A 26,669-nucleotide genomic window follows, 5' to 3' on the forward strand; every position below is an offset into this window, starting at 1 on the left:
CGTGGACAGCCCCATTACCCACCATAGAAACTGCTGACCTAAGGTCTGGTTGCGTGACCCCTTACTCAACTAAAGCCCCCTCCGCTGGAAATAGAGTTGTTCTGTTTGTGAAATATTACATGTGACCTTGGGCTTGGCCCATTTTTGGATGCAGGAAGGAGTTAATTGGCATTACAGTGTACTCTGGGGTAAATTCATTGGAATGGTGGAAAATGCTGCAAGGATTTGTGCTTCTTAGCAAATGGACAGAATGCACAGTGCAGCTCGTGGCACGGCAGTTGCTTTGTCCCATCGTAGCAAAGCAGGGACATGACTAAAGCAATGGTTCTCTTTCTGTTGCAGCTGGCACTGAGAGGACCGGCGGGTCCGATGGGTCTGACTGGGCGGCCCGGCCCCATGGTGAGTGACAAAGCAATGCTGGCACAGCAGATGCTCTCAGTTATTACCTGCATGGATCCTCCTTAACGACCTTTGGGTCTTCCCTCTGTTGGGACAAAATGCAACGGATCTTCTTCTGTGTCTACAGGGACCCCCGGGCAGTGGAGGATTGAAGGGTGAAGCTGGAGAAATGGGACCTCAGGTGTGTATGGGAGGGTCGGGGGGTGAGGGGACGTGGAGGCGTGTGCTTGGAGGGCAGCATGGGAGCAGCAGGTTCACACCAAGCCTCTCACTGTGCCCTCAGTCCCGGCTGTTCTGCTGCCACAAAGATGGCTGGAAAAGAGATGAGGTGTGGGTGGCTGTGTAAATGCTACAGAGCCACTGCTCTGACCAACACAGGGTCCATTTGTCTTGCTTTTGCCTGACAGCATTTCTTTCTCTTTTCTCCCCACATTGCAGGGTCCACGAGGCATCCAGGGCCCTCCTGGCCCGGCAGGAAAGCCAGGCCGCAGGGTGAGTGTCCCGGGAGCGCTCCGTCCCACTGCCAAGCAATTCCTGAGCTCTGAGAGCATTGCACAAGAGCGGGCCGACGGCCAGCAGGGCTGCTCCAGGCCCTCTCGGTCCATCTGGGCAGACGGACGTGGGGATGGGAGCTCAGGGTGGGGAGGAGAGGAGCTGGGAGAGCTGCTCGGCCGTGCTTCCAGCGCTCTTGTCTTCGGGTTTCGGCTCTGCAGTGCTGGGATGGGAAATGTAGGAGTGCTGTGTGCTGCTTTGGGCAATCCCACGTTTGCAGGGCATGAGGTCCCGGTCCCTGCGTGTTTCTGGGATCAGTCAGAGTGATGCTGACTTGTTCTGTTGGTGCCCCTATGGCACAAATGCAAAATTTTGGTTTAGGCAGCCCACTGGCTCTTCGTGTCGGCTTACCAGAGGAAGAAATGAGCAAGCCTTTACTAAACCTTCATCTCATTCCAATCTGTGGGCATCAGCATTTCTGAAAATGTACTGGAAGGTCATTTATTCCAATTGGACTTGCAGACCGTCTCCCAGCACCCATGCAGTGAACCCAGGCCTTGGTTAGCACCAGCCTTGAGCTTCAAGGGCAGAGCAGCATTTCCACTTTACCAAAGGCTGCTGCTGAGAGAGTTCTGGCTTCAACAAGAACCTCCCTGAGCTGCCAACCGAAGAGCAGATGTCCCCGCCGCCCTGCCTCATACTTTGCATTTGACTTTGCTTTCCTCTCCTGCAGGGACGAGCTGGCAGCGATGGTGCCCGGGGAATGCCAGGGCAGACGGGACCAAAGGTAGCATCGTGTGTCTGTGTGCTTTGGGAATGTGCATCTCTTGGTAGCAAGCAGGAACAGAAGGATCCTTGGCAGGGGGAGCCCACCTTGCTTGGGGGAGGTGGATGGAATGGTCTCAGGACACCTGTGAAGATGTGGGCTCTACATTTGAGAACTGAGGGGAAATTAAACACACACCTAGAAGGCAGGAGAGCGATAGATTGTCTTTCTTTCTTTCTTTCTTTTTTTGGATGCAACTTTATTAAATTGCTGGATCCTCTTAAGAATGAAACATGCTCCCTTGGCTGCAGTTGTAGAACAAATACTTTGGAATCCTAATTACGAAAAACAAACATGAATGAGCAGTTGGAAATATCCTGAAATATAACTACAAAGAAAAAATACCTAATAACTGGGTGAGAAAATGTAGAAGGCGTGGGGAGGAATTTTAATGCACTGTATTTATATTTGAGACAAAATCCTTTCATTCAGCTGAGATCTGCTGGTATTATCCAGCAAGAGAGGAGCTGTTCCACTGAAATTGAATGCAGGGAAAGTTTGCTCGGGGAATCGTGTATTAAAGGTTTAAGTACTTTATTATGTAGATACTTAAAGCTGGAATAGATGGGGGGTTTTGATACAGAGACAGGAGACTGCGAATCATTTATCCAGTAAAGTGCTTTAATGAGCATCGACTGCCCCCAAAGGAGTGGATGCCCGGGAAGAAGGGAAAACAGAATAACGAGCAGAGCTGGAAATGAGCTAACAGTGCTGTGTGCAGAGACAGAGCAATGCCCCAGAGCCTGGCAGAAATAAAGGAGTGACTGGTTACAGGTCCATGGAATCACCCCTTTTGCAATACCCTTCAGCTTCCGTGTGCAGTCACTGAGTCCACCAGCCTACTGTGCTCTTTAGGGCGAACCAGATCTGCCTTCTGAGCCTGGCAGCATTAAGACAGTTCCCAGAGTTTGTTTGTTTATACATTTGTCTGCTCGGACTGGAAGAACATTTCTGGGAGTGAGATGCTTTCGATGATTGATAGGCTCCAAAATCCACGTGGAAAACTAACAAATGCGTAGGTGCTGGAGCAAAAAAGGGGAGAGGCAAAATGACTTTATTTGAGCTTGTTCCTCTTTCTTTCATTCAATCTGTAACTGTGAAATCATCACCAGTCTGATGGGAGGTGAAATGTCTGAGGGAGAAAATCAATCCCTCCTTGACACAGAAAGGAAACAAATCGGAAAGGTATTCAAGAGCAGGGGGAAATGTGCACTAACCTGTTTTTTCTTTTAGGGTGACCGAGGGTTTGATGGCTTGGCTGGTTTGCCTGGCGAGAAGGGGAACAGAGTGAGTTATCTCCCACCTGTCTTCTGACTGCAGTCTGTAAGGAAACATTGGCAGGAGGATATTGTTGGGAGGAGGGCAGCAGTGCTGGGGGCAACCCAAAACTGTGATGAGGACAGGAGTGTCCTGCAGGAGGGTGCTGGATGTCACAGCATTCACATCCTGGGAAGCTGTGACACCCTTCTGGGGCTGCCTGAAAGTGGGGGCAGAAATCACTCTAACAAAATAGAGGGTAAAAAATAGGAGGCAAAGCCTGCTTTTAGTGCTGTTGTGGGTGGGAACTGCCAGCGATACAATGGGATTCTTTTCTTTAGCTCATAATTAAACAGTGGGGGAAAAAAGCAAGAAGCTTGTTATTTCGGCAGGCTTGTTCATGCCTCCTCTCCCCAGAGGGAGCAGACAGCACTTGATAAAGAATGCAAGTGTTTGAACGGCAGAGATTGCATCGTGACTGCAAGCTGCGCAGGAAAGGGAAGATGATGCCTGAGAGAGATGCTTCATCAGCCAGAAGTGGAGCAGCCAGCACACCTTGGATGAAGGGCTGGCTGCGTGCAGAGCCCCAGTTGCACTCTACTGAAGTTGCTGGAGCCCGTGTGTGGCACTGAGTATGTGCAGAGGGGCTTCAGAGAGAGCAGGGAGAAGGGAATGCAGGTGTACGAGTATCCTCAGCACATGGTGCAGGCGCAGCAGTCAAGCCTAGTGTCAGGTTTCTCAGTGCTACCCAATATCTTCCATTGCTAGAGTTGTGTCCACCTCCCCTGAGGTTTTTTCTGTCTTTCCTTTGTAGGGTGAGCCAGGTCCCCACGGCCCCCCAGGGGCACCCGGAGAGGATGGGGAGAGGGTAAGTTTCTCTCTTGATGCAGCAGTCCATGGAATTCATAACTAAGCCCTGCAAAGAAGCAGCAGATGTGATGCCAGGCAGACATGTGGTGGGAGCCAGCACTGAGTCCCTCACTGCCATGGTGTGCAGCACATCACCTCGTGCACAGGGCAAGCAGAGCACTGGTGGGAGGAAACATTGTGAGGAATGTGTTTTCTAAAGATCTGGTCAGAAAGCTCTGGTTTTGTCAGAAAAAAAAACCCTACCATTTTCATGGTGTAGCTGTGCTGCTTGTTTTCTAAGGTAAATTGTAGCAAGAAATGCCAGACGGATGTGGGAGGCAAAGATGAAATTGTTCGCTGCCTTAACACGGTGTAGTCAATAATCAGAAGGCCTTTAGCAAAGCTCAAACTAAGTGATTGCAGGCCTAGGAGTGCTGGTGTAAGAGGAGAGATGGCAAATATACAGCTCAAAGATATGTGTGGTTTAATTGGAGGAGCGAGTATGGATTTCTCAGGCTCTAATCCCGCTCCGCCGTGTTTTCTTTCCACCTTTGGCTATTTGTTTCCTCTGTAAAACACAGATAACAACACCTCCCTCACCACGAAGTTGGGAGGATTAATTCGTTGTGGATGTGCGGTGCTTTGAAGTTGAAAAGACCGGACGTGTCTTTTGGGAGAGGAGCAGATTTCTGAAGTGTAAAGTGAAAAAGAACCGTGTAAGGGGCAGAGAAGCTTGGAGGACGTAGCTGGGTGTGATAGAGTGCGTTTTATTGGCAGCACAGGAGGGTTTACAAGTGCTGGCTAGGATTGATTTCCTAAGAATGAGTGAGCTGGGTGTGACATGGTGTCCCTAGGGGAGTTTTTAGTGGTTAAACAGTGAGTTGGAGGAAGCTCTGTCCAGTTCTTCCCAGTGGGCACCAGCAGAGAGTGGGTGTTGGGGGATGAGGAACGACCCCTCTGGTTTATCTGAGGATCCATTGGGTTAATCTGGCTCCAGGACAGCGTGCCCACGCTGGCTTCCCACTCCGTTAAGTACTAAATCTTGTGGTTATTGACTCACATGGCCTGAATTGTTCCTACACTATCTTGTCTGTTAGCAAAATCCATCTTTATAAACACCGACGTGAATTATGAAGTATCCTTACAGCATTTCTAATCCTTGGTAAATTCTGCACACGCAGTCTTAGTCTCGCGGCTTATGAGGCCTCCCTTATGCATGGCTACCCTTTCCTTGCTCCGGGGAAGCTGCTTTTCAGTGTGATTATTATTTAACAAGAATGAAACACCTGTGATGTGACTGAAATATAACTGCTGTGCTCTGTCTCTCTGTGCCTTCGCTGCCGGGCAGGGGGATGATGGAGAAGTTGGACCCAGAGGGCTGCCCGGAGAACCTGTGAGTATCTCCTTCTCTGGCATGCTGTGCAGGGGCTGGGTGTCATCATGATATTTAGGGGTCCTATGGGGCAGCTCTTCAGGTGCTGAGGACCCCTGAGGTTCTGCCAGGACTGAGCTTCCCTGGCTTGAAGACCCAAGCGTACGCTCAGAGGGTCTGCCCTAATGACCGCTCTGCTTTTCTTGCCACATGCAGAAACTCAGACCTTTCTGAGCTTTGATTTCTAATGAGTGAGATTTTCTTTGCTCAGTGGCTAGACTTAAACCTGGTCATTTTAAAGGTAAAGCTTGACTTAGGTCGATCTCATTTCCTGTCTGTATCCTTCTGGATTGTCTAGGAGTCAATTAAGCGGGCTGGGGGGGCAAAGGATGTATGCTAAGTGTATGTGAAATGTGGGGTTTTGTGATTGCAAACTGTGGGACTGCATCTCAGGGTGTGATCCTCGCAGGGTTCACCCCATGACATTGGCCATGACCAATGGATTGGTGCTTTGTTCACCTTGCATGGAGCTGCAACTGACATTTTGTCAATGGCTTGGCCTGCAGCTCCACGTGTTGTCAGAATATCCCACCAAAAAGAAACAGTTGAATTTTCAATTTCAGACTCGGAAACCATTTTCTGCCTCAAGAACCAAGTATTTATGATGATGTTGGCAGTGATAAACTCTGTTTCTGGCTGGCTGTAGACTTCAGTCTGTAATACTGCTGTTGGCCGCTCGTTATATCCAAAATGCATTTCCTTCATTGTCAAAAGAACATTTACCACCTGCCATTGGCCATCAGCTTTGTTTTCAAGGAGATACCTTGAATACCTTATTTTGTTGTTGTAAGGCCTGGTGTGGTGGCTCAAGAGTAATTGATGGAGCTGCTGGACACACTTCACATGGGAAAGGAAGGCTTGGCATTTATGGGCTCGTTGGAACTAAATTACAGACAAGATGTCTGATTAACTTCTGAGGATGATTAATCAACCCAGCTACCTGCTCAGCACAAGTCTAAGCAATAACTTCTGGGTTATTAACTTCTTAAAAGCATTAATGAGCTAAGGTAACAGAGTAACAAAAGGGGAAGTTAAACGTGTGCAGAGAAGTTGATCTTTATAGCAGCAATGCAAGAAAAGATATCTGTGATGGCCAGAGGAGAGGTTTTAATTACACTGCAAGAAACTTACTGGTCATAAATATACATCCCAAATCTGCTCGTTTCTATCTGCTTTAAGCCAAAAAAGAGTCTTACCAAATATAATGGCAACAAAAACCAGTGGTGGGCCTTTCATCCCCATAGCTGGTTTGTACCAGCATCAGAGCAGCCTGGAAGGACCTCTGGGAATGGGCTGCCTAGCAATGTGTCCCGTTGGCCCCACAGCCACCAGGTAGAGGAGCTGCCAGGTGTGCTTTGCAAAGTCAAAACAAACCAAAGCATGAACTGTTGAGTTTACCCTCTCAATCAGAGACAATTCTCTTGCCACACCAGAGCAGTTCTCAGATGTCCCTGAATTTCCCTGAAGGCGATGCTGGGTTCAGCTTGGTGAGAAAGATAAAAATGGAAGGAAAGCACTGCAGTAAGCAGCTGTGGCTGAAGAACCAAACGCCTTTTGAAAATGCACTTCTGTGCTGCAGGCTGAAAACCTTTTCCAGCCTTGCTGAGTTGTACAGATTGTCAATGATTAAAATTAAATCTGGAGCGATTTGGAAATGTTAACCCTAATCATCCATTAGTGGAATCGGTTCATTTTTCATAATGCTCTCGAGCTAGAATGACTTGGCTGCAACGTATTTTGCATCATTGTGCTTGCTACAGGGTAATCCAGGAACATGATTAAATTATTTATTAAAAAAAGAAAAAAAAAAAGTAGCTGAAATAGCCTTTTTCCAATCCAAAGAAGAAAGGTCTGAGTGTATATTATTTAGCTTACCAAAAGCACTTCAAGGATGCACTCACAAAGGGTTTCTCTTACTGGTTTTGAAGCACAGGAAGATGCTGTTAGTGCAGAAGCATTGGCTGGCACTGAAGCTGTGCTGGGCAGTGTGGTGCTTGTGGGGGAGCTTGGGGAGTGCTGACCCTGCTTGTTTTCTTCCTAGGGCCCTCGAGGACTTCTGGGACCCAAGGGGCCACCAGGACCACCGGGGCCACCGGTAAGTTCCCAGGGCTGCTGCCCTCCTTGGCCATCTCATTAACACCACCCTGTGCCCATCCATCATTCAAGCAGATAATGCACCTGTGTAACTACATACATCTGTGACATGAGAAGAAGCATTCCAAAAAAGTTACAGCTCTAAGGCTGTATTCTGCCCTGTCTTTATGTGCTGTCTCATCTATGTATGGCAGCTCAAGGCTTGGCCCATTTGAGTAGAAATTAATACCTAGCTCAGGCTGAAAGGGAAGAATGAGAGCTATTAACACAGTGCCTTGTGCTATTAACTTTTGCCTGAGGGCTGTTGAGCCTTTAGAATGGTTTGTTCACATTCTGGGCAAAAGCCAAGGCAGGAACATGCAGTTATGCAGGAGGCAGTCACCTTATCTGCTGTGCCCTGCTGGCTGGGGAAGTGCTGATGTAAGGGCTGCTCTGCAACTCACTGCAGCTCACTGAAGTCCCCAGACTTAAGACCTGAACCCCTGTGCTGCTGTGAGAGCTGAAGGGGTCAGTGCTTTAATAGTGAATTTTGGGAGGTCCTTAACCCCTCCCGGGACGTGAAGGCATCTTCACTTTGAACTGTAGTCCTGCTGAAATTCAGTGTCAGGTCTCACACAAGCACACTGGTAGGAACGTTCAAGCCAACCTGCCCCACAGCAAAGTGGTGAAAGCAGAAATCCCATCCCAAGGTCTGCACTTGGCCATGTACACCTTGCTGGAGATGCTTAGGAAGCTCGTGACCCTTTTAGTGGCCAGGCTGTGTGCTGCTGGAAGCAATCCGGCCAGGGCTCATCAATCAGGTGCTCATTCTGCTTGTGAGGAAGGTTAAACCAGTGGGAAAAGACCACGAAGACTTTTAAAGTGTAAATTTACACGGCGTCGGTTTAAGTGTAACATCATAGAATTGGCTATTTGACCAAACACCTTTAGGAAATGGTTCCGTTTCCATGTGGTCCGAAGGGCTTCCTGATGTTTTCTTGGTTTTATTGCATTTTTTTCCCCTGTTTTTGAGGTACAAAAGAGGCAGATATTTTCTTCATGCTGTTTCTTAAATCCTTTCCCAGGGTGTGGCTGGTATGGATGGACAAACCGGTCCCAAGGGGAACGTGGTAAGTTCTTGCTGCCCATTTTCCAGACAGTTCAGGCGTTGCTGATAGAGAGTGTATGCAAAATGTGAAATGTACTCTATTAAATTAGATTTGCTAATTGGTTTTTAGCCTGGTCTAGGCTCCTATCAGAGCCTGTGAAAACCATAGAGAGTACCTTCCTACAGCAAATGGTTGTTAATTTATTATAATTTCTGATGGAATTACACATTATTTCCCCATGAAAGATCAGACGTTCTCATCGAGATGTGTGCTGTTCTAATGAATATCAAAGTGCTGTAGCTTAAATGATGGGGGGAGGGAGGAGGGATCTTTGTGTCTCCTACTTTATGCTGCTGGGATGAAATGGATTCCTGCAGAACAGAGGCTCAGGATGCTGTGATAGGGCTGGTGCCAGGCAGGAGCTGGTGGCTCTGTTCCTTGTTTTCCTGCCTTCAGCTCTGCTGTTGCCTCCTCACAGGGTCCCCAGGGTGAGCCAGGACCTCCAGGCCAGCAGGGCAACCCAGGTGCTCAGGTAAGAGGGAAACTCTTTTTCTATTGGTAGGACAGAGGGTTGCTGATTTTGGGCATCTTTTGCTCACCAGTCAACAGAAGGACCAGCAATAAGATCTGGTGGGAATGTACATCGCTGGTTCAGAATCTTCCTGAAAATACTCCCAAATTCAGATACCCCTGGTTCTCAGCTGTGATGCATGTGAACCATAGCAGTGATGCAGATGTCCAAGTCCCAGCATCAGCCCTCTGGGCACTCCTCAGAGCATCCCCATTCCCACCATGGGGAGAAGAGCCACAAAGCAGAGCAGCTCTCCAGGGGCTGTTCTAAAGCAAAACTTCATCGTCTCTCACAAGACGTTCTGAGAATGAATGGAGCTGGGGAAATCCCCAGCCATCGCAGGCACTGGAATGATGCTCAGCTGAGGCACTGCCAAAAAGCATTTGGAATGAATAGCTTGTTCCTTACTGACCCGAGCTTTTTTCTGTTCTCAGGGTCTTCCAGGTCCACAAGGCCCCATTGGTCCCCCAGGAGAGAAGGTATGATGAAATGCTGCGGCTCTGACTTAAGACAACTGTTACCATTAATATGCATTTGCTGCTTCAGCTGCTTCTCTGCCCCATATGCAACATCTGTTTGCAGCCGTGTCCATGAAAGTCTAATGTGCCTCATTCCAGACAGAAGAGAGACAAGAAAACACAGTTTACCTCTAATTCATAATATTTGCATTCATTTCCTATTTTAACAGAAACATTTTGCAGGCAGCCTATGGCAAAACATTAGGAGAGGGCTGAAAATTGTCTCTTTCATTGGGCTAAATGCCTGTAAGTCTGAGCAGGATGGTAATGGGAAGAGCTGTGTGTTTGGGTCACGCTTTTTGTCCCCTCTCCTGACCTGTGCCAACAATCTGTGGTTTTCTATGGCTGTTGACGTGAGGTAGCTGCTGTTCTTGCATCCCCTGGCAGTGCTGGGACCATCAGGGTTTAAACAAGAGTGTGGGATCAGCTTATGGAGTTGGCAGAGCTGTCATTCCCCAGGTGCACGTTGGCAGGGGAACTGTGGTGTGTGGATGGGGTGAATCCCTGCTCACCTTGGTAGGCTGCAGTTATCCATCAGTGGGAGAAGAACAAAGCTTTAGCAATTCCAGTGGCAAAAGGGCTCTTGGCTTTAAATGCTGAGTCACGCACTTGCAGCAGTAGCAACGCTCCTCAGTAGGGTGAGAAATCAGGTGGCTGTTTAATTAGAAAGGTAATCACTTAGCGATGTTAAAGCAGCAAGACACGGTCAATGGGGGCAGCTCCACTCTTCTAATTTTCTTCCTTTGCCAGTTAATCTTCTTGCCATTTGTCACCAAGGAGCGGGCATTTCTTGGTGCACAGAGCCCCGTGCATTGATACCCTCCTACCTGTGCCTGGAATGCTTTCCAGCAGGGCTGCAGCCACTCCCAGCCTTGGCTCCTCTCCCAGCCTTATGCCTGGGCTCCTGCTGAGCTCTCCTTGGGTCTGCTGAGGTGTGGGATCCATCCCGGCATGCTGCAGTGACTCTGCCCAGAGACGTGAGCAGATTCCTTGCAAATCAAGGCAGCTCTTCCAGCTGACCCCTATGTCTGCAGCCTTTCACAATTAGGTCAAGCAAGAATGATGCTCTGTGGGCTCTGACTGTTGAAGCTGATGATTTTTTTTTTTCCTCTTTGTTTTTAGGGGCCGCTGGGCAAACCTGGTCTTCCTGGCATGCCTGGTGCAGACGGTCCTCCGGTAAGTCTGCTTGGCACAGGGGCTGCGGGGCTGATCCTGCACCCATCCACCCTGGGTGCACCATGGGCCTATGGTTTCCCCTTGGCTGATGGGGTCTGAGCTGGAGGAGCTCTGGCCCTGCTCTGTGCTCTGCTCAGCCTCACAGTGCAGCACAGGGCACTCTCTTTGGGCTTCTCCTTCCCCTTCTCCTGTTTTTCTTCTCTGTTTCACGTGGGTTTGCAGCTCACAGAGGTAAGGATGGTCTGACATGTGTGGGTACTGCTGACACAGAGGGTCCTCATCTCCCTGGGCTCTGCTGCAGAGCACTGTTAACAGCAGGCTGCAGTGGCTGGTCAGCTGGATTCTCGCAGCTTCCTCCTTAATCCGACTTCAAGCATTTGCTCCTTTCTCTAGAAGCTGGTGTCTGGCTGTAAAAACAGACCTCATTTCTGGACACCTCTGAGACACCTGATTTTGTGGATGACAAATGGAAAACAGTTACATTCCACTAACACAAATGCAAAGCATGGCGAAAAAATAAATAAAAATAAAGTTACATTTTCCACCCTGGGATTTTCAGTCGTATGAGGACATTTCAAACATCCTTACAATCGTTAGCTAAGTCAATAGAGCAGCTAAAGCAAAGCCCAGGACGTCTCCAAGGCTGTCGCTTTCAATGTGAAATTCTTGCAGCAGCCTCCAGGGAGCTTCAACTGGAGAAGGTTTGTTTTGTGCAGATTGAAGGCTGTGTCAGACCAGCAAGTTGAGCATGGACAGATGTGCACGGACACGTGGCCACTGGTAGCCATGTAGTTTGCAGCAGGTTGTAGGTTTGTTGCACTTTCCAAGGACAAAACTTGCCCATGTTCTCTTCGTAGCAATTGCTCTTGAAAGCCATCTGAAAATCCCTGAGGGCCTGAAGCACCTTGCTGTGAGAGCCAGCTGAGTTGCTCATCAGTTTTTGATCTTAGTGACAGTAATGGAGATGGGCATTTGGGAAACGGTGGTGATTTAGCGTAGAATGGCTAGGAGCCTCTGAAGTCCTCTTGTGCTTTCATTCTGATTCCCCTGGGCTGCAGGCAGGTGTCAGGAGCCCAAGGCGAGCAGTTATGTGCCCCCCTGATGCACTGATGCTGTTGGTGCTGTTTAAACTCACAGGATGAACTCAGATTGCAGTCTCTCTCCGTTTTGTTGATGCATAACTGGCAGCTGTCATTTTGTTTCTTTATTAAACCCACTTGTTTTATGAATTCCTGCTTGTCTGACGTTCCTGATATGAAGACTGATTGTGGAAAATTGTGCTGTGATTTCTTGCTGTATTGCTAGAAAGTCACTTGTGTATTTCAGGAAGAGTTCGTATGTAAAACAGCCACTGCAAAAGTCTTTAATCATAGAATGGAATCATAGAATGGCCTGTGTTGAAAAGGACCACAATGCTTATCCAGTTCCAACCCCCTGCTGTGTGCAGGTCGCCAACCATCAGACCAGGCTGCCCAGAGCCACATCCAGCCTGGCCTTGAATGCCTGCAGGGATGGGGCATCCACAGCCTCCTTGGGCAAAAGGTGCTGGATGTGCTCTCATCTTTAAAAGAAAAAAGAAAGAAAGATGCCTGGCTGTGCAGCACTGCTCTTGTGGAGGGTTTATTGCTTTTGTGCAGACATTGCCAGACAGAGGGCATCTTCTGACCTGGCTCCATTTTGGTTCCTGTAGTAGGAAAATCAACACTACAAACTGCTCCCATGGATTTCCTCTGTTTCTCACTAATCCCTCCTGTTGTACCTGAGGCAATTTGCACTCTTGCTTTCTGCTGATTGAAATCCCAGCAAAGGGCTGCTTCTCAAAGCTGTGATTGAGGACATGATGGGAGCTCTTGGACATTGGTTATTCAGCATCAAATCCCAAGAGGAATGCTGGCCAGCATCCAGCTGCCACCAGACAGGGATGCAGGTTAGCTGCGCCTTTGTCATGAGATCCTGTAACTGACTCCAGGAATTAAGAAATTAATGAAGGGCTCTGACCAGCCTGGGCATCTTGTGACCTTCACAAGTTTGCTAACGCATGGAGTTCACTTCATCTTCCCCCCCTCCACCCACTCCCAACTGCAGCATTTCTGTGCTGCTTGCTGCTGAGCTTACTGAGGTGTTCTAATATGTGGCCGACACTGCAGAACGGTTTGTGCTTCTCTGCTGAAAGGTGGTGAGGAATGAGAAGGTTTAATAACCAAGAATAACAATGCAAAGGACTAAACAGTCTTCCTTTTTTTGGGAGATGCCTGCTGGCGTCGGAGGGGCTTCTTCTATCAGTGAGAGTTTCCTGGAGAGCAGCTGTTGTATGACAAATAAATCAGAGCTGCCTGAGTAAGCTTGTTGGCTTCCAAAACATTAGCCATGCTCTAAACCCATTTTTTCCTCTGTTTGTCTCTTTTATTAATAGGGTCATCCTGGCAAGGAAGGTCCTCCTGGAGAGAAGGGGAGTCAGGTAGGTGTCAACAAGTTTCTCGTTACTGTTAAGTATTGCAAAATATGAATTAAGAATCTAACATTAGCTTTAAAACAGAAGATTCATTGCCAGGGCAGCATGGAAGTGCTGCAGTCTGTGAGCTGCTGCTTGTAGGAGTGAGAGGTTTTGCTGTTAAGGCTCATGGTTCTTCCCAAAATAAAATAAACAATGTTGTTAAGAAGATGCTTGCCAGCACAAGGATTCTGCTAGCAGACTCATATCAGCAGTTTCCCATTCCTGGCCGACACAGCATCACTGCAGTCACCAAGGTTGCAAGCTGGGCCAGGGTGTGGATGCTGGTGGGGGCAGCCCTGAGGTGGGGGATTGGAATAGCAGGGTATGGGTCAGCAATGGGAGAACTGAAACTGCAGAGAGAAGCCTTCTCCTTTTCAGACATAAAGAAATATCCTTCGTGGCACGGGGGAATGCAGAACATTACTCTTTCTGTATTTCTGCTTTTCCATTTTCTCCTTCTCCCCTCTGACTCGAAGTCTCTATTTAACAATATATTTGAGAATATTGCCAGAGGCCAAAGTCCTTGAATTATACAGCTGTCTGTCTGTCTGGGAGATTTACCATCTGCCTTCCCTCTGCATCCCATTCAATTGAGAAATGCTGCATGTGTCAGCAGGGCTGTACGAGGGCACAGCCCAGTGCCCTGCAGTCCCCATGCAGCACAGCACCCATTTATCCATGCATCCCACATAGCAGAATGTAAAAACCCAAGCGTGGCCGTGATGGCAGACGTGATGCAAACACCAGGGAGTCAGCAGGATGATTACAAGGCCCAGAGTGCAGCTTTCTGTGCGAGTTATTTCTCCAGCAGCATTGGATGCCTGTCTCTGTCAGGCTGGAGGAAGTGGAAGGGTACTTATTTAGCTGGCTAATTTCAGCAAAGTAAAAGCCAAGTGTTTCAGTGTAGAGTGAGATTGGTGGACAGCGAGGCAGCAGGGTGGTGATGGAGCACCTGCAGGGTGCACGCATGCAGCATCACGGTGCCACCGGTGCTTTGCAGCTCCCAGCACTGCAGGCATCTCCTCTGCTGTGTGGTGAGGCTGAAGGGCAGCACCTCAGGCGTGTGCCTGAAGCAGTAACTGCTCCTTGTGATACAACCCTGAGCTGTGCCTCATCCGAATGGGGATGCTGGTTTGGGAGTGGAGAGGTAACAGAAAAGGAGTTGTTTTTCTTTCCAATCCAATGCACAAGTCACCTATCTTATGTGCAAATCCCTTTCTACCAGGTAGTTGCTGTCTTGTCTCCTTTCTTTATTCTTTCCCCTCATAAACATCTTTGCTGCTCCCAGTGATGTTCTTGTGCTGTTCTGAGCTATTTTCATGTGGCTGCTGCCACTTCCACCCAGTCTGAAGCAGCCAGATGGACGGGATATTTGATTTCCACACGCTCTCTTTATTGCTGCACCTTCTCATTGATTTGATGTGTTTTTCTTTGTGTTTTATTCACCCCAGGGTCCACCAGGCCCTCAGGGCCCCATTGGTTATCCAGGACCACGTGGAGTCAAGGTAAGGAGGTTCCAAAGCAGAATCCCCACGTTGTTAGCCCAAATTTGACTTCTTTGTCTTATGCAGGAGATGGATGAGGTGCTCCTGATTGTACTGAGCATCCTGGGGAAGGGTGCTCTGTGTGCTCTGGTTCTAGCAATGTGCTTTTAGTGCCCTAGTGCCTAGGGCCACCTCAGTGACACCATCTTTGTTGCTTGACCAAGCTTTGGTCTTGTGTCTTCTTGCAGGCTTCCAAGTTTCCTGCTTTCCAACAGCACCTTCTAGCATCATTTAGTGCTTTGAGGAGATTGTTCTTTTAATTCTTCTTGAACATGGCTCTGTCCCCTTCCAATCATTTCCAGTTTACAGCCAAAGTAAATCTCAGCCAGAGTGTGAAGATTTTAAGAAGGCTTGTTAATAAAACAAAATGCCTGCTCCTAAAACAAATCAAGCTTTTCATGCTCCTGATCCAAAACCTTGTGAGATGGTGCCTCTGTGTCTCAGCAGTGTTCTCCTTCAGTGGGCTGAATCCCAGCTTACCCCTCACTCCTGCTTGGCTCCATTTGCTTATAAGGAGGCAGTGGGGATTTTTTCCCTGTTCAGCTCTGGCTGTTCCACCCCATCACGATGTATTGGTTCAGGTGCAGTTGCATCTCGCTTCCCAGAGGTTCAATGAATCCACAAGAGTCTGTGCTCATGGATACGAGCACAGATTGGAGGCCATGGGCAGAGTTAAGCCCTCTTAAAGCCCCTTCTGTCTTTGTTCAATAGCAGAATCCCATTTGCCGTTCTGCCTTCAAAACTTGAGCTGAATGCATGTAACCAAAGCAAGCTTTCATCTCAGTTCTTGCAAAGCTACAGATTGAGCTGCAGTGGTCCATTAGGGAATGGTTTGCTATTGTGTTTGCCACTAAAGTGGAACTGTTCCACATTACAGTGATCTACAGAAAATGTGTCATGCACCAAATCCGTGGTGCATACAGAAGAGGCTTTGCTTCCTACAAGCAGCATCCTATTAACTGAAAGAATCTCTAGCTCTGAGAAAAAAATATGTCTCATTGGGTTTACAGCTATAAATAGTGTTCAGATCTTTCCTTGCTTGTGTTCTGCTGCACACGTTTCAATGTGCTTTTAATTATCCTTTGTCTTGACATGTACCATGTAACACCTTGGTTTATCTTCCCCAAGGGAGCAGATGGTGTTCGTGGGTTGAAGGGCACCAAAGGTGAAAAGGTGAGTTGGTGTTTTGTGTTTGAATTGATTTTCTGCACCTTGGAGGAGTTTTGCAGGGCCATCCTGCAGGATGCTGCCTGTGAAATTCTCTTGCATGAGGGAACACCATTTGATGAACATTTGGGAGCAATGCAGCCCCGTGACCTGCCCAGGTCTGGGGCCCTTTGCTGCAGTGAGCTGGTACCAGTAGCTCAGCTCCAGCTTTGGGATGATTTCCTTCTGACAAAACTTGCAACTTGAGTTTTCTGGGCACGATTTCATGGAGATGAAGGGTTTGTGGTGTGTTACAGCTGGGTAATTGCTGGACCTGGGGAGTACAACATATGGAATGTGCTATCCAGACTGGTCATTAGAGGAGCTCATGAAACGCAAGTCAGAAAGGAAGCGGACCCAGTCTGTGTGTGTGCATGTCAAAGATGCAGCTGGGTTCTCACAAACGAGATGGAGAAAAGTCTTGCCCAGCTCCAACCCTAAACAATTCTGTATTCCTTCATTCCTGTAACAAAAAAATCAGCAGCAAATCTAAGCAATTTAGCTAGGCAGGGAGTCTTGGCAGAGACCTTCCAAACTTTAAAGGTCTTTCTGGGAATGGTGTCCTCATTACCTTTAAGAGATTTGCTATAGGGTGAAATACATTATTGATTTGAGTTCTACAATTAAACCTTCTTGGCTGAAAGAAATACTGCCACTGTCCTAGAGGTTCCCTCGAAGCGTGGTGTAAAACATCCTCCATGAAAATAAAGCCAGTTGTACTGCAGAAGTAATTGGTTCCCAATACTGGCAAGGTGTTGTTAGTCACATTGAGCCAGATTTGTGATATCCTGACCAGCAGGCAGTGGGGGATGTGAAGAAATCCTTCCTTGTCAGCCCTGTGGGACCTCAGTGGCTGCAGCCTGCCTGGATTTTTATCTGTGTGTTCTCATGGTTGTTTGTGTGCATCGAGGTCTTACAGAAGCTGATGTTGTTCTTCCTGGGTAGGGGCCATACAATAAGGCTGGGTGAGTCTTGATTCTTTGGGTTTTATTTTGTTCCATCTATGTACCTTGTCTGTTTTTTCCTTCTCTGCTATTTAGGGTGAAGATGGCTTCCCTGGCTTCAAAGGGGATATGGGCATCAAGGGAGACCGGGTAAGAACCTGCACCCAATGAGGTCTCAAAATGCTCCCACAACAGCTCAGCAAGGCAGGTTTTTGTCAGGATCCTTCTGGAGCACTCATGTTCACCTCAAGCACAGGCATCATAAATCCTTATATTCCCTAGTGCCATCTTGAAGGTAAAATAAAATAGAGTAGTAATAGAGGGGCCCCGTCTTGCTGCTTTGATTGCAAAGAATCCTGCACAATCTTGCTGTATCATATCTATTTCCAGCATCTCTTCTCTCCCATAATATTACATCTGGGGTCTGGTAGGCGTCGTTATTTGCTGAGCATTATGTGCCTCCAGTGCCATCAGTGTGAAGTGCAGTTACCAGGAACACAGAGCAGTGAAAGCTGCTGGGGCTGCAGGTTTATATTACTGCTATCTTTAACTCCAAAAGCTTTTAAAAGCAGTGGGACGTGCAGGTCACCGGAAACCCAAAATCATGCTCGGGTGCTGTCTGTCCTCAGCACCTGGGCACTGGGAGCTGCGTTCCCACCCCAACTCCTCAGCCATCAGGAGCACTCTGTGCTCATCCATCCCCGCGCTTAAAGGACAAAGAATGCCTTGCATGAAAGCTCGTAAAACTATAAATCAAATCCTCCATCTCTGCTTGGCATTTCGAACGGGTAATCGATCAGGTTGGTGCTCCACCTGTCACCTTGGGCTTGGTCGTTCCAAGGCTCAAGGACAGAAGGTGGCACGCTGTCCTCGCCGCTGCAGACAGCCGTAAGCTCACAACTCCGCTTCCCACCAGCTCTCTCCCTGTGTTTTATGATGCTATGAAAGGCCAAGGGTACTTGAAAGCCTCGCAGATAAATCTGCAGCCACCCAGCTCCTTGTGAGCCTGTGTTGGTGTGGCAGCGTCTCCTGCTGCGCTGTGTGACAATGTTGTTGTGTGTGCGGGAGCCCGCAGTGTCGTAACAATTCATGTTAATGGCTCAGTTCTCTCCGTGCTCAGATTTCCTAATGGTTTTCAGCACAAAAGCTCCAGCCTGATCTTTATTCTCCGGTTGCCCAGCTCAGCCTTCAATTAAGCACTTCCCAGGGCTTGCTTGCACATCAAACTGCAATTTGGGAAGCGGAAAGTGGGTAAAAGGGTGCGTTGCAATCAGAGCTAATGACAGCTGTTTCGGTGGAGATGCTCTGCACAGAGATGGGATAATTGGGCTACCGGAAAGACTGCTGCTGCTGGGGATAATGGCACGGCCAAGAATGAGAGCTCTGATAACGCCCTGTGAGACTCTCGGTGACAGAACGCCTTCTCCAAGAGTCTTTCTGCAGTCTCTGATAATGTCTCTTGTCATTCACAGGGTGAAATTGGACCTCCAGGCCCCAGGGGTGAGGATGGTCCTGAAGGCCCCAAAGGTCGTTCGGGTCCCAATGGAGATCCTGGTCCTCTCGGTCCTGCTGGAGAGAAGGTGAGCTGGGGGGATGGAGCTGCCCGGATGGGGTTGGTTCTGCAGCACAGCCCTCTTTTCTTTGGGACTTTGCTGTAGGTGGTGCCTGGCTGGGGGGCACAGGGGTGGCTGTGGGGCAGAGGGATGAGAGTGTGGGAGCTTCTTCTAAAGACTTCAGGGGAAGCAATGATCCGTTGGTTGTGTCCACCCAACATCTGCGTGGCTCAGGGTTTTCCAGTGCTTCTGTTATTTTCAAACCTGTAGCTGCCCACATTAACCCAATTTTCTTTATGTTTCAGGGAAAACTCGGCGTGCCAGGGCTGCCCGGCTACCCGGGCAGGCAGGGTCCAAAGGTAACAGTGGGATTTCTGCTCACAGGGACGAGGTGGAACGGTGACATCACCGGGCTGAGGGAGCTGGGGGACACATGGCAGGAGAAGCAGGGCTGATGTCTCAGCTCTGCCGTGCTTGTGGCTCTGCATGTTAGCACATCCAAGGCGATGGGAAGCCAAGCCCTTTGTCTTCCCTTTTAGAGCTGCTGGGCGTGCAGCTTTCTCGCATTTCATGCCACTCCATCCCTCCTCCCCACACGCAGAGGATGTATTTATGGCTGGGTAAAAATAGCTGCCAGCCCTCAGCCGGGAGGGGCTGGGCCACATCCTGCATCATCTCCTGCACAGTGCTGAGAGGAGATGAAGGGGACAGGAGCTGCAAAGTGCAGAGTGTGCAGAGCAGCTCCCACCAGGTGTGCAGGGTGCTTGGGTGGCAGATGGGCTCCTGAGAACTGCCGTGCTGGCAATTGGCAGAATGGAGCTGTTTTGAAGGCTCGGGGCTACTGCTAGCTAATGAAGGGGAATAGCTAATGACTCAGGGTCTCCCTGAAGTTAAAATAGAACTGCTATTTGCAGATTCTCAAGCGTGCTTTGTATCTTATCTACGCTCCCACCTTCATTTGGGCCATTTTGAATCTCCTTTTTAAGTTCAAACTGTGAATTCCATTACACAGAGTGAGGCTGCAGCCTGGCTTCCAGCTACATGCCCTTGAGGCTTTGGGAACTTATGCTTTCCTTAAGATTGAAGTTTTTTTTTAAGAATCATATTTTATTATTCATGCTTGTTGCTTGGAAAAGAAAAAAAAAAAGCGGGCATGTTTAACACTGGAGACATAATTAATTGCAAGAGATGGTTTCCTGGCTGTGCTGTTGATGTTTTATTATTTAATTTGCTTTTTTTTTTCTTTTGCATTTATTTATTTATTTTCTTCTGATTCATATTTTAAAAGCAGCAGCAGCAGTTGCTCTCCAGGCGCTCATATCAGAAAGGAACAAGCCAGGAGTTAAATTTTCATATGCACCGTAGTGACTTAGGAGCCAAACACAAAAGCCTGCTGTTCCCCAGGCGCTCGGTGCAACCGTGGGTTTGGGCTTTGCAGCCATTTCCAGGCAAGGCATGGGCCTGTTTGTTTCGGGTTGTTGTTTTTGGAGGCAGTTTGGCTTCTGAGGTCGTTCCAGGTCTGTCTTGGATTTTGTTTTTATTAGAGGAAGGTTTTAAAGCAAAAAAAGAAAAAGAGCCCCAGGAGATGTGGATGTCAACAGGGTTGGTTGGGGTTATCCCAGGCCAATGGGCGCCTGGTGCAGGCAGGCTGAGTTCAATGTCCTGAGCCCATCTCCCTTTTCTCTCCCCCAAAGGGCTCCATTGGCTTCCCAGGATTTCCAGGCGCCAACGGCGAGAAGGGCACACGGGTAAGAGCTGCTCTCTCTGCTCACTTGGCTGAGTTTTCCCTGTGGAGAAGAGCCCTCAGGAGGGACTGCTGGCTGTCCCTTTGTGGTCCCCAACAGAGGATGCTCCAGCCCTATTACACATTATTACATGGAGATATTTTAGGAGGTTTCTCTGAGCCTGAATCCTTCTTTCACTGCCAGACGTTGCTCAGGGCATGAAGAGCTTTTTAATTAATGGTGATTATTGGAGATGGGTGATTCTATTCAGAACCATCTTCAGCCTAACTGGAGATTCAGAATGGATTGGTGAAAACACACCTACACGTGCCTCCTTTTAACAAGTGAAGCTATCCTAGATTCCTAACCGCCCTTCAAATACTGGGGCTCCATCCCCCCCCGATGTCCTTTATCTCTCACTGCTCTCAGCTTTGCTCCCAGATAGAAGGAATTTGCCTGTACACAGCAGTGGGTTTTTATTTGTCTATTTTCTTTTCTTAGTTTGAGGATAACAGTGTTTATTTAGGGGATGGAGAGCACCAACATCCACTCGTTCTGTGCTCCAGCTCTGGTCACAGGGTGAAGACTGGAGGGAGAGAAGAGGGCGAGCACAATTTGTTTCCCTCTTCATCTCATTTAAATACAAATGACTTCTAACAGACGTGTTTGATGGGAGCGCAGAAAACATAAATCACTTTGCACTGCATTAATATTGTGCCACTGAAATTTGCTTTATATCCCTCTCTTTTTTTTTCCTCTCTCTCTCTTCACTGAGGAATTTTCACCTCCTTCTGAGCTATGAACCCCCCTCCCTCAGCTCCAACACTGGAACTGGGCAGCAGGAGGGAGGCAGCTGCCACAACAGCCTCATATTTACTGTAGCCCTGTAATTACCACCCGCCTTACCCAGTGGGCAAGAAGATTCTTGGGCTGCATTTTCAGGTGGTTTAAAGGAAGGCATCAGCACCACAGCCCCGGGGAGATGCGCTGCTGTGCAGCCCTGAGCATTTGCTGCCCTCCTGCTGGTTGAATTCCAGTTCTCCCCAGTGATGGTTTGGACCATTTATGCCACTCTGAACCCAGTCCAGCAGCTCGTCCGTGTTTTATCACCACGTTTGTCTGCATGGAGAGAGAGAAAAACACTTCATGGACAAATCTCTCCTTTTAGTGAAAGGAGCTGCGCTTGAAAACTTTATCAGAGTAGCAGAAATAGAGATTTTCACTGACTCCTTTGGTATCTTTTTTTTTCCTTCCCCTTTCTCCCAAGTATCTGCTTTGAAATAAGTGAAAGCGATTACATACAGAACAATAGACGGAGCGAGGATCGCGCTGCACAAACCAAACGGAGACCATCAACTGAATTTAAGCCTCGTTGAGTTAGACTTGATAAATTACACTCTGCTTCTCCCGAGACCAGTAAATTTGCTATTTTATGAGCATGTCCACACGCAGTCAGGAAAGCGAGTTTGTAAGATTTGCTTCTCCGGTGCATTGTGGAGTAACCCAATTTGCAGCTGAAACAACCCAAAATCATTCCTGTTTGTCTTTTCTTTATACAAGGTATTACTGTTATGATACTCTACGTGGTTGTTTATGTGTCCAGAATAATATGAATCACAGGTTATTTATTTTTTTTTCTGGCAATTGTCATCATGTAGGGCTTGAAACAAGCCTTCCATCTTAGCAAAAGTGAATAGTCCCCCAACCTGAATTACCAAAAAAAAGCCAAAACAAAACGGTGAAAAACCTCGATTTCAATGCTGGCAGCCCCCAGAAGTTGAAGCCAAGTTAAGAGTGAGGAAGTCTAATGGAAGCATCCCCTCCAAACATAGAATAGAATGGCCTGGGTGGAAAAGGACCGCAGTGATCATCCAGTTTCAACCCCCTGCTGTGTGCAGGTCACCAACCAGCAGCCCAGGCTGCCCAGAGCCACATCCAGCCTGGCCTCGAATGCCTGCAGGGATGGGGCATCCACAACCTAACATGGTGGTTGCTTTTGGTCCAAGGCTGCCCATCTCGGTGCCCCTGCAGCTGGAGTTGAGCTCGGCTGGGATGGCTGGGGCATCTTCAGAGCCTGGTTGTAAAATCAATACTTGGGAATGTGAGTAAGCAATCTTTATTTTCGGAGCTAATAAGCCTCAGCCATTAGCATGGGATAATCGATCTCCCTGCTGGCCCAGTCTGACAGAGCCTGGAGGGTGCAGGGCGGTGCTGAGATCCAGGCCGTCCATTTGGGTGCCTGGAAAATAATCTGAATTTAGATGCCTTTCCTTCTCTGTCTGAAATATATAGGCCTGTGTGCATTTACAGTGCTATATAAATTCTTAGCGGTGGTACACAGTGCTGCATGCATGATTAATGGTAGCAATAAGCAGGGGGAAACTTTGCTTGAAGATAGAATTGAGGGAAAAAGAAGGGAGTGTGGGGGTGACCTGCAGGGGGCTGCACTCTGTGCTGCCAGATCCAAATTCAGCCTCACGTGGCACAGGCGGGGTGCTTTGAGATAATGTGGGTAATTAATTGAAGAAGTGTGCCAGCAGTGTTTACTAAACGAAGCCACAGAGCAAGGAGGATTCGGCAGGGCTAATTATAGCAGCTGGAAGGAAGTTGACTTGAAAGTTACCCAGCTCCTGTGTTCTGCTCACCTGGTTAATGAGTGCTGAACACGAGAAGGCGAGATTGTTAGATGATGGATTTGGGGCAGAAAATGGCAAATGATATTTTAAGCATCTGCGTTCCTCACATGGAAAGTCTCTCTTCTTTCAGCTGTGATTGGTTAAAAAAATAGGGCTGTCTGTCCAGAGGAAGAATTCAAACCTATTGGTGCCCTTATGATCGTGACACCAGCCAAAATAGTGCCTTCAGATAGCAAGCTGTGGGCCATTACTTTTCTTTTAGGCACATGGAAATGGAGCTTAACGTAATTCCAGATTTAGGACGCAGCCGTCTTTGTCTTTCTTCTGTCAGAATTAATCACAGTCCCCCATTACAGGAAACTGAGTGCATCTGTCAGATCTCATAAGCCTGCTGTTTTGTTGCGGCTGCAAAGCAATGTCTTAAATTACTCGTTTAGCACAAGGTTCGCAAAGATGAAGAAGGATCTGTAAATATGTGGGGCGGCTTAATTGGCTTGTGTAGCGTAAAATAGCAGTGCAGGTGAGGATTTCTGCTCTGCTGCTGGCTTTCCCTAAATATTTAATGTCATCAGCTTGTGCCCTGTGCACCGTGAGCCAGCCTGGGAGGGTTACTGTTCACATGCATCCAAATGTTATAAAAGAAAATAAATGCCATCATCGAGAGCTGTGTGTAAAACTGCTATTGTTGCTTTAATTACAAACGAGAGATGCAGAGGTGTGGGGAGCAATGGGTCTCCATTGGGCTGCATCTGCTGCAAGCTCAGTCTGTGGCTGCTGCTGGCCAGAGACTCATCCCTGTTTCTTTTCCTTTGCAGGGGACACCTGGCAAACCAGGTCCAAGGGGGCAGCGCGGTCCAACGGTAACAATGCTTCTCTTCCCTCTTTTTGATGTCTTGTTAATGCTAGGAGATTCTGGTTCAAGTCCTGGCTGGGTGCGATCTGGCCCTTTACGATGTGGCCTTCAGCCTTAAAGCTGAGCAGAAGGGATGCAGTGATTTGGGGGTGGGGTTCACTGTTGGTTCTAGTTTGACATCATGACAAAATAGGTTGAAACCACAGTGCAGAAGGCTCTGGTCTCCCTGTTACTGCTGCTGGTTGGACAGCATTTTGTCCCAGTGCAGTTGGGTGCTGCAGTACTTGTCTGATGTCACTGTAACTGCTTTTATTTCCCAAGGCACTAAGATGTCATCTTTTGTGTTTTTCTAAGGGTCCACGTGGGGAAAGAGGCCCTAGGGGAAGCACTGGGAAACCTGGCCCAAAGGTAAGGTTCTGGGAAGCCTATGATGGCAATTAGGAAGAAAATTGCGTCCTAAAAAGTGTCAGCATTAGAGGCCATCTGCTTCATTGCCTTCCATTTGCCTTTTGTCCCTTTTCCATTTTGCATTTTGAAAGCCGAGCCTTCCTGGCCTTCATTACCCAGCCAAATGCCTCATAACCCAACTGTGAAGTCTATGCACGGCTCCTAGAAATGTGCTGGCCTTCATTTCAGCAGGAGATCAACCGCATGTGCGAACAAAGGCCCAGAAGAGGAGGGGATGCCTTGCAGCAGGGGCAGCACAGCCCTGCATTCCGTTCCCCCTGCGCCCTATTTTGTGCACAACCTTGCACCTTGCTGAGCCGCTTTGCATGCGCGCTGCCGGCCAACGACTGGCAGCCCAGCACAATGGGCATTGTTTTGCCAGCCAATGGGGGAGGCAGGCTCAGCTCCAGCACCTGCTGCAGAAACCAATTAAGTGACCATCAATTGCTGGGCATAATGGAAACGAAGCTGCCGTAATGAGGCACTGTCACCGCCACGCTGCCGCCTTTAAAAATAAATGTCTCGGCTTTGTAGCAGCATGAATTTTTGATAAATACCTTGGCTTTGCTGCAGCGTTTATCTCTCAGAGGGCGGCTGTTATCTGGTGGAAATATCCTGAGCCCACCAGCGTTATCTTTCCTGTATTTTCGTTAAGCAGTGTGGGGGGAGCGAGCAGTTGCTCATTTGTCACTGGATGCGGCTCCCGCTATGGAGCTGTTGATGGAGAGGGGCTGGGCAGTCGGTGGGATGGGTGTCACCTGGGGTGGTGCCGTTTGAAGCCTTTGTGCAAAGCAGCCAAAACGATGATTTATGTATCTTTAATGATGTGGTGTTTTTGGTTGTTTTTTTTTTCATTTCTAAAAGGGCAACTCTGGTGGTGACGGCCCCCCTGGTCCTCCTGGCGAACGGGTAAGGCCACGTGTGGGACTAGAGCAGGGATCATTGCAGTCTGTTGATTTCATACAGCAGAAGGGTTGGGTTTACAGCACTGAGCTCGTGCTGCAATAAGCGTCCTACCAAGAACTGTGAAGCAGAGAGCAGTGGGGAGCTCCCTTCAGCCGGGGTATGGCTGAGCACACCTCAATCAGCAAACAGAAAAAATCTCTTTCAAAATCCACAGTGAAATTTGCTTGTGTAGAGAGAGAGGTCTTACAACATCACCTTCAGCCCTTAAAGCCCTTCTGAGCTCTTCAGGTGAGGCTCAAGTGGGATTTTGGGTGTCCTACACCAATATTGATCCATGGGAAGAAGTCAAGGCTCCCCATGCTGTTTGTGCAGACACCCAGAGCCCCTCAGTGGCTGATGACACTCCTGGTGTTTGCTGTGCTGTCCTCAGCTGGACTGAACACTTGGTAAAACATGCATTTCTATGGCATTTCTTTGGGACACAACAAGCCAGCTTTTGCATGTCACTGTAAAGCGTATGCACTCCTTAACCCTGTTTTCTGCCTCGCTTTGTATCCCAGGGACCACCAGGGCCTCAAGGACCAACCGGATTTCCTGGACCAAAAGGCCCCCCTGTAAGTAACACTTCCCAAACCATGCGAAGAAATGCATCTGATCTTTTCCATCCAGCTGTGACTGCCTGTGCCAGCTCAGCCCTCGCTGCTTCTCTGACGAGTGGTGACGTGCCCAATAGAAGGCATTACTGAGGCAGCACAATAATAACTCGATCGTTTAAGATTTTAAATAGCCGAGTAAATTGCAGCTGATTATAAATGTTCGTTTTCTAATGACTCAATATCGCTAGGATCTTTCATGGTTGCTCTGTTCTTTTTCTTCTGTGTGCTGGGAGGACAGCACAACAGAGTAACGCTTCTGTCTCTGCAATTATTGTACACTGAGGGGGAGCCTCAGAAACCTTTTTGGAGTGATTTCTTTCCCTGTGGTGACAGCTCACTCCCTCTCTGCACATCTGTAATACAGATCTGTAAGATCACTGGGAGATGTGTGAGAAAGGACCATGTCCTTTAGGGTTCTGAGCACCCCCATTTCTCTGTACAACGGGTGGGGATTAATGCAAAGATGCAAATAGGTTTGATTCAGTCCTTATTTGTACTACTGAGCACTCAGCCACATTCCTTCTCACCTTGGTTGTCTGCTGTAGGGTCCTCCTGGGAAGGATGGATTGCCTGGTCACCCCGGACAGAGAGGAGAAACTGTAAGTAGCCAGAACTCTTGGGCAGATCATTAGCCCCAAACCTCATCTTGCTGGTTGGTTTCTCTAAACCTTCCTGTGCAGCTGGGGAGATGGGGCCACCAGTTTGCTCTCTGCAGAGGTCTGTGTGTCTCCAACTGCACGGGCTGGTCTACAGGAAGCAACCTTCTTCTGAGCAGGATGGGTTGGGCTAATGATGATTTGCATGACGGCCACGCACCAGCCCCTCTCTCTGTCCTTGTGGTACACATGGGAGTGATGTGCACTGCACACAGAGTGAATGTGAGTGGGGAGATAGAGAGGCCAGGGAGTGGCACAGGAGCAGCTGGGGCTCTGTGTGCTGCAGGGGATGGATGGGAGGATGCTGTGAGTCAGCATGCCAGGACCTGGCCCATGCTGTGCACCCCA

The 26,669-nt window shown here is 48.4% G+C and overlaps 1 protein-coding gene across 2 annotated transcripts in view; it reads left to right on the forward strand.

The window, feature by feature from the left end:
• The window catches only part of COL5A1 (collagen type V alpha 1 chain), a 127,352-nt gene that overhangs the window by 73,870 nt on the left and 26,813 nt on the right, over positions 1-26,669 (forward strand). For both annotated transcript variants that reach the window (XM_048966446.1, XM_048966447.1), the window contains exons 14-37: positions 343-399; positions 527-580; positions 838-891; positions 1,625-1,678; positions 2,951-3,004; positions 3,789-3,842; positions 5,172-5,216; positions 7,297-7,350; positions 8,414-8,458; positions 8,916-8,969; positions 9,443-9,487; positions 10,649-10,702; positions 13,116-13,160; positions 14,648-14,701; positions 15,869-15,913; positions 16,987-17,040; positions 18,363-18,470; positions 18,749-18,802; positions 20,138-20,191; positions 23,619-23,663; positions 24,011-24,064; positions 24,968-25,012; positions 25,570-25,623; positions 26,211-26,264. In XM_048966446.1, the coding sequence (XP_048822403.1) occupies positions 343-399; positions 527-580; positions 838-891; positions 1,625-1,678; positions 2,951-3,004; positions 3,789-3,842; positions 5,172-5,216; positions 7,297-7,350; positions 8,414-8,458; positions 8,916-8,969; positions 9,443-9,487; positions 10,649-10,702; positions 13,116-13,160; positions 14,648-14,701; positions 15,869-15,913; positions 16,987-17,040; positions 18,363-18,470; positions 18,749-18,802; positions 20,138-20,191; positions 23,619-23,663; positions 24,011-24,064; positions 24,968-25,012; positions 25,570-25,623; positions 26,211-26,264 (1,290 nt within the window). The remainder of the gene's footprint in view (positions 1-342; positions 400-526; positions 581-837; positions 892-1,624; positions 1,679-2,950; positions 3,005-3,788; positions 3,843-5,171; positions 5,217-7,296; positions 7,351-8,413; positions 8,459-8,915; positions 8,970-9,442; positions 9,488-10,648; positions 10,703-13,115; positions 13,161-14,647; positions 14,702-15,868; positions 15,914-16,986; positions 17,041-18,362; positions 18,471-18,748; positions 18,803-20,137; positions 20,192-23,618; positions 23,664-24,010; positions 24,065-24,967; positions 25,013-25,569; positions 25,624-26,210; positions 26,265-26,669) is intronic.

Source organism: Lagopus muta, chromosome 19 (genome assembly GCF_023343835.1).
Source record: "Lagopus muta isolate bLagMut1 chromosome 19, bLagMut1 primary, whole genome shotgun sequence".
NCBI classification, from domain to species: domain Eukaryota; kingdom Metazoa; phylum Chordata; class Aves; order Galliformes; family Phasianidae; genus Lagopus; species Lagopus muta.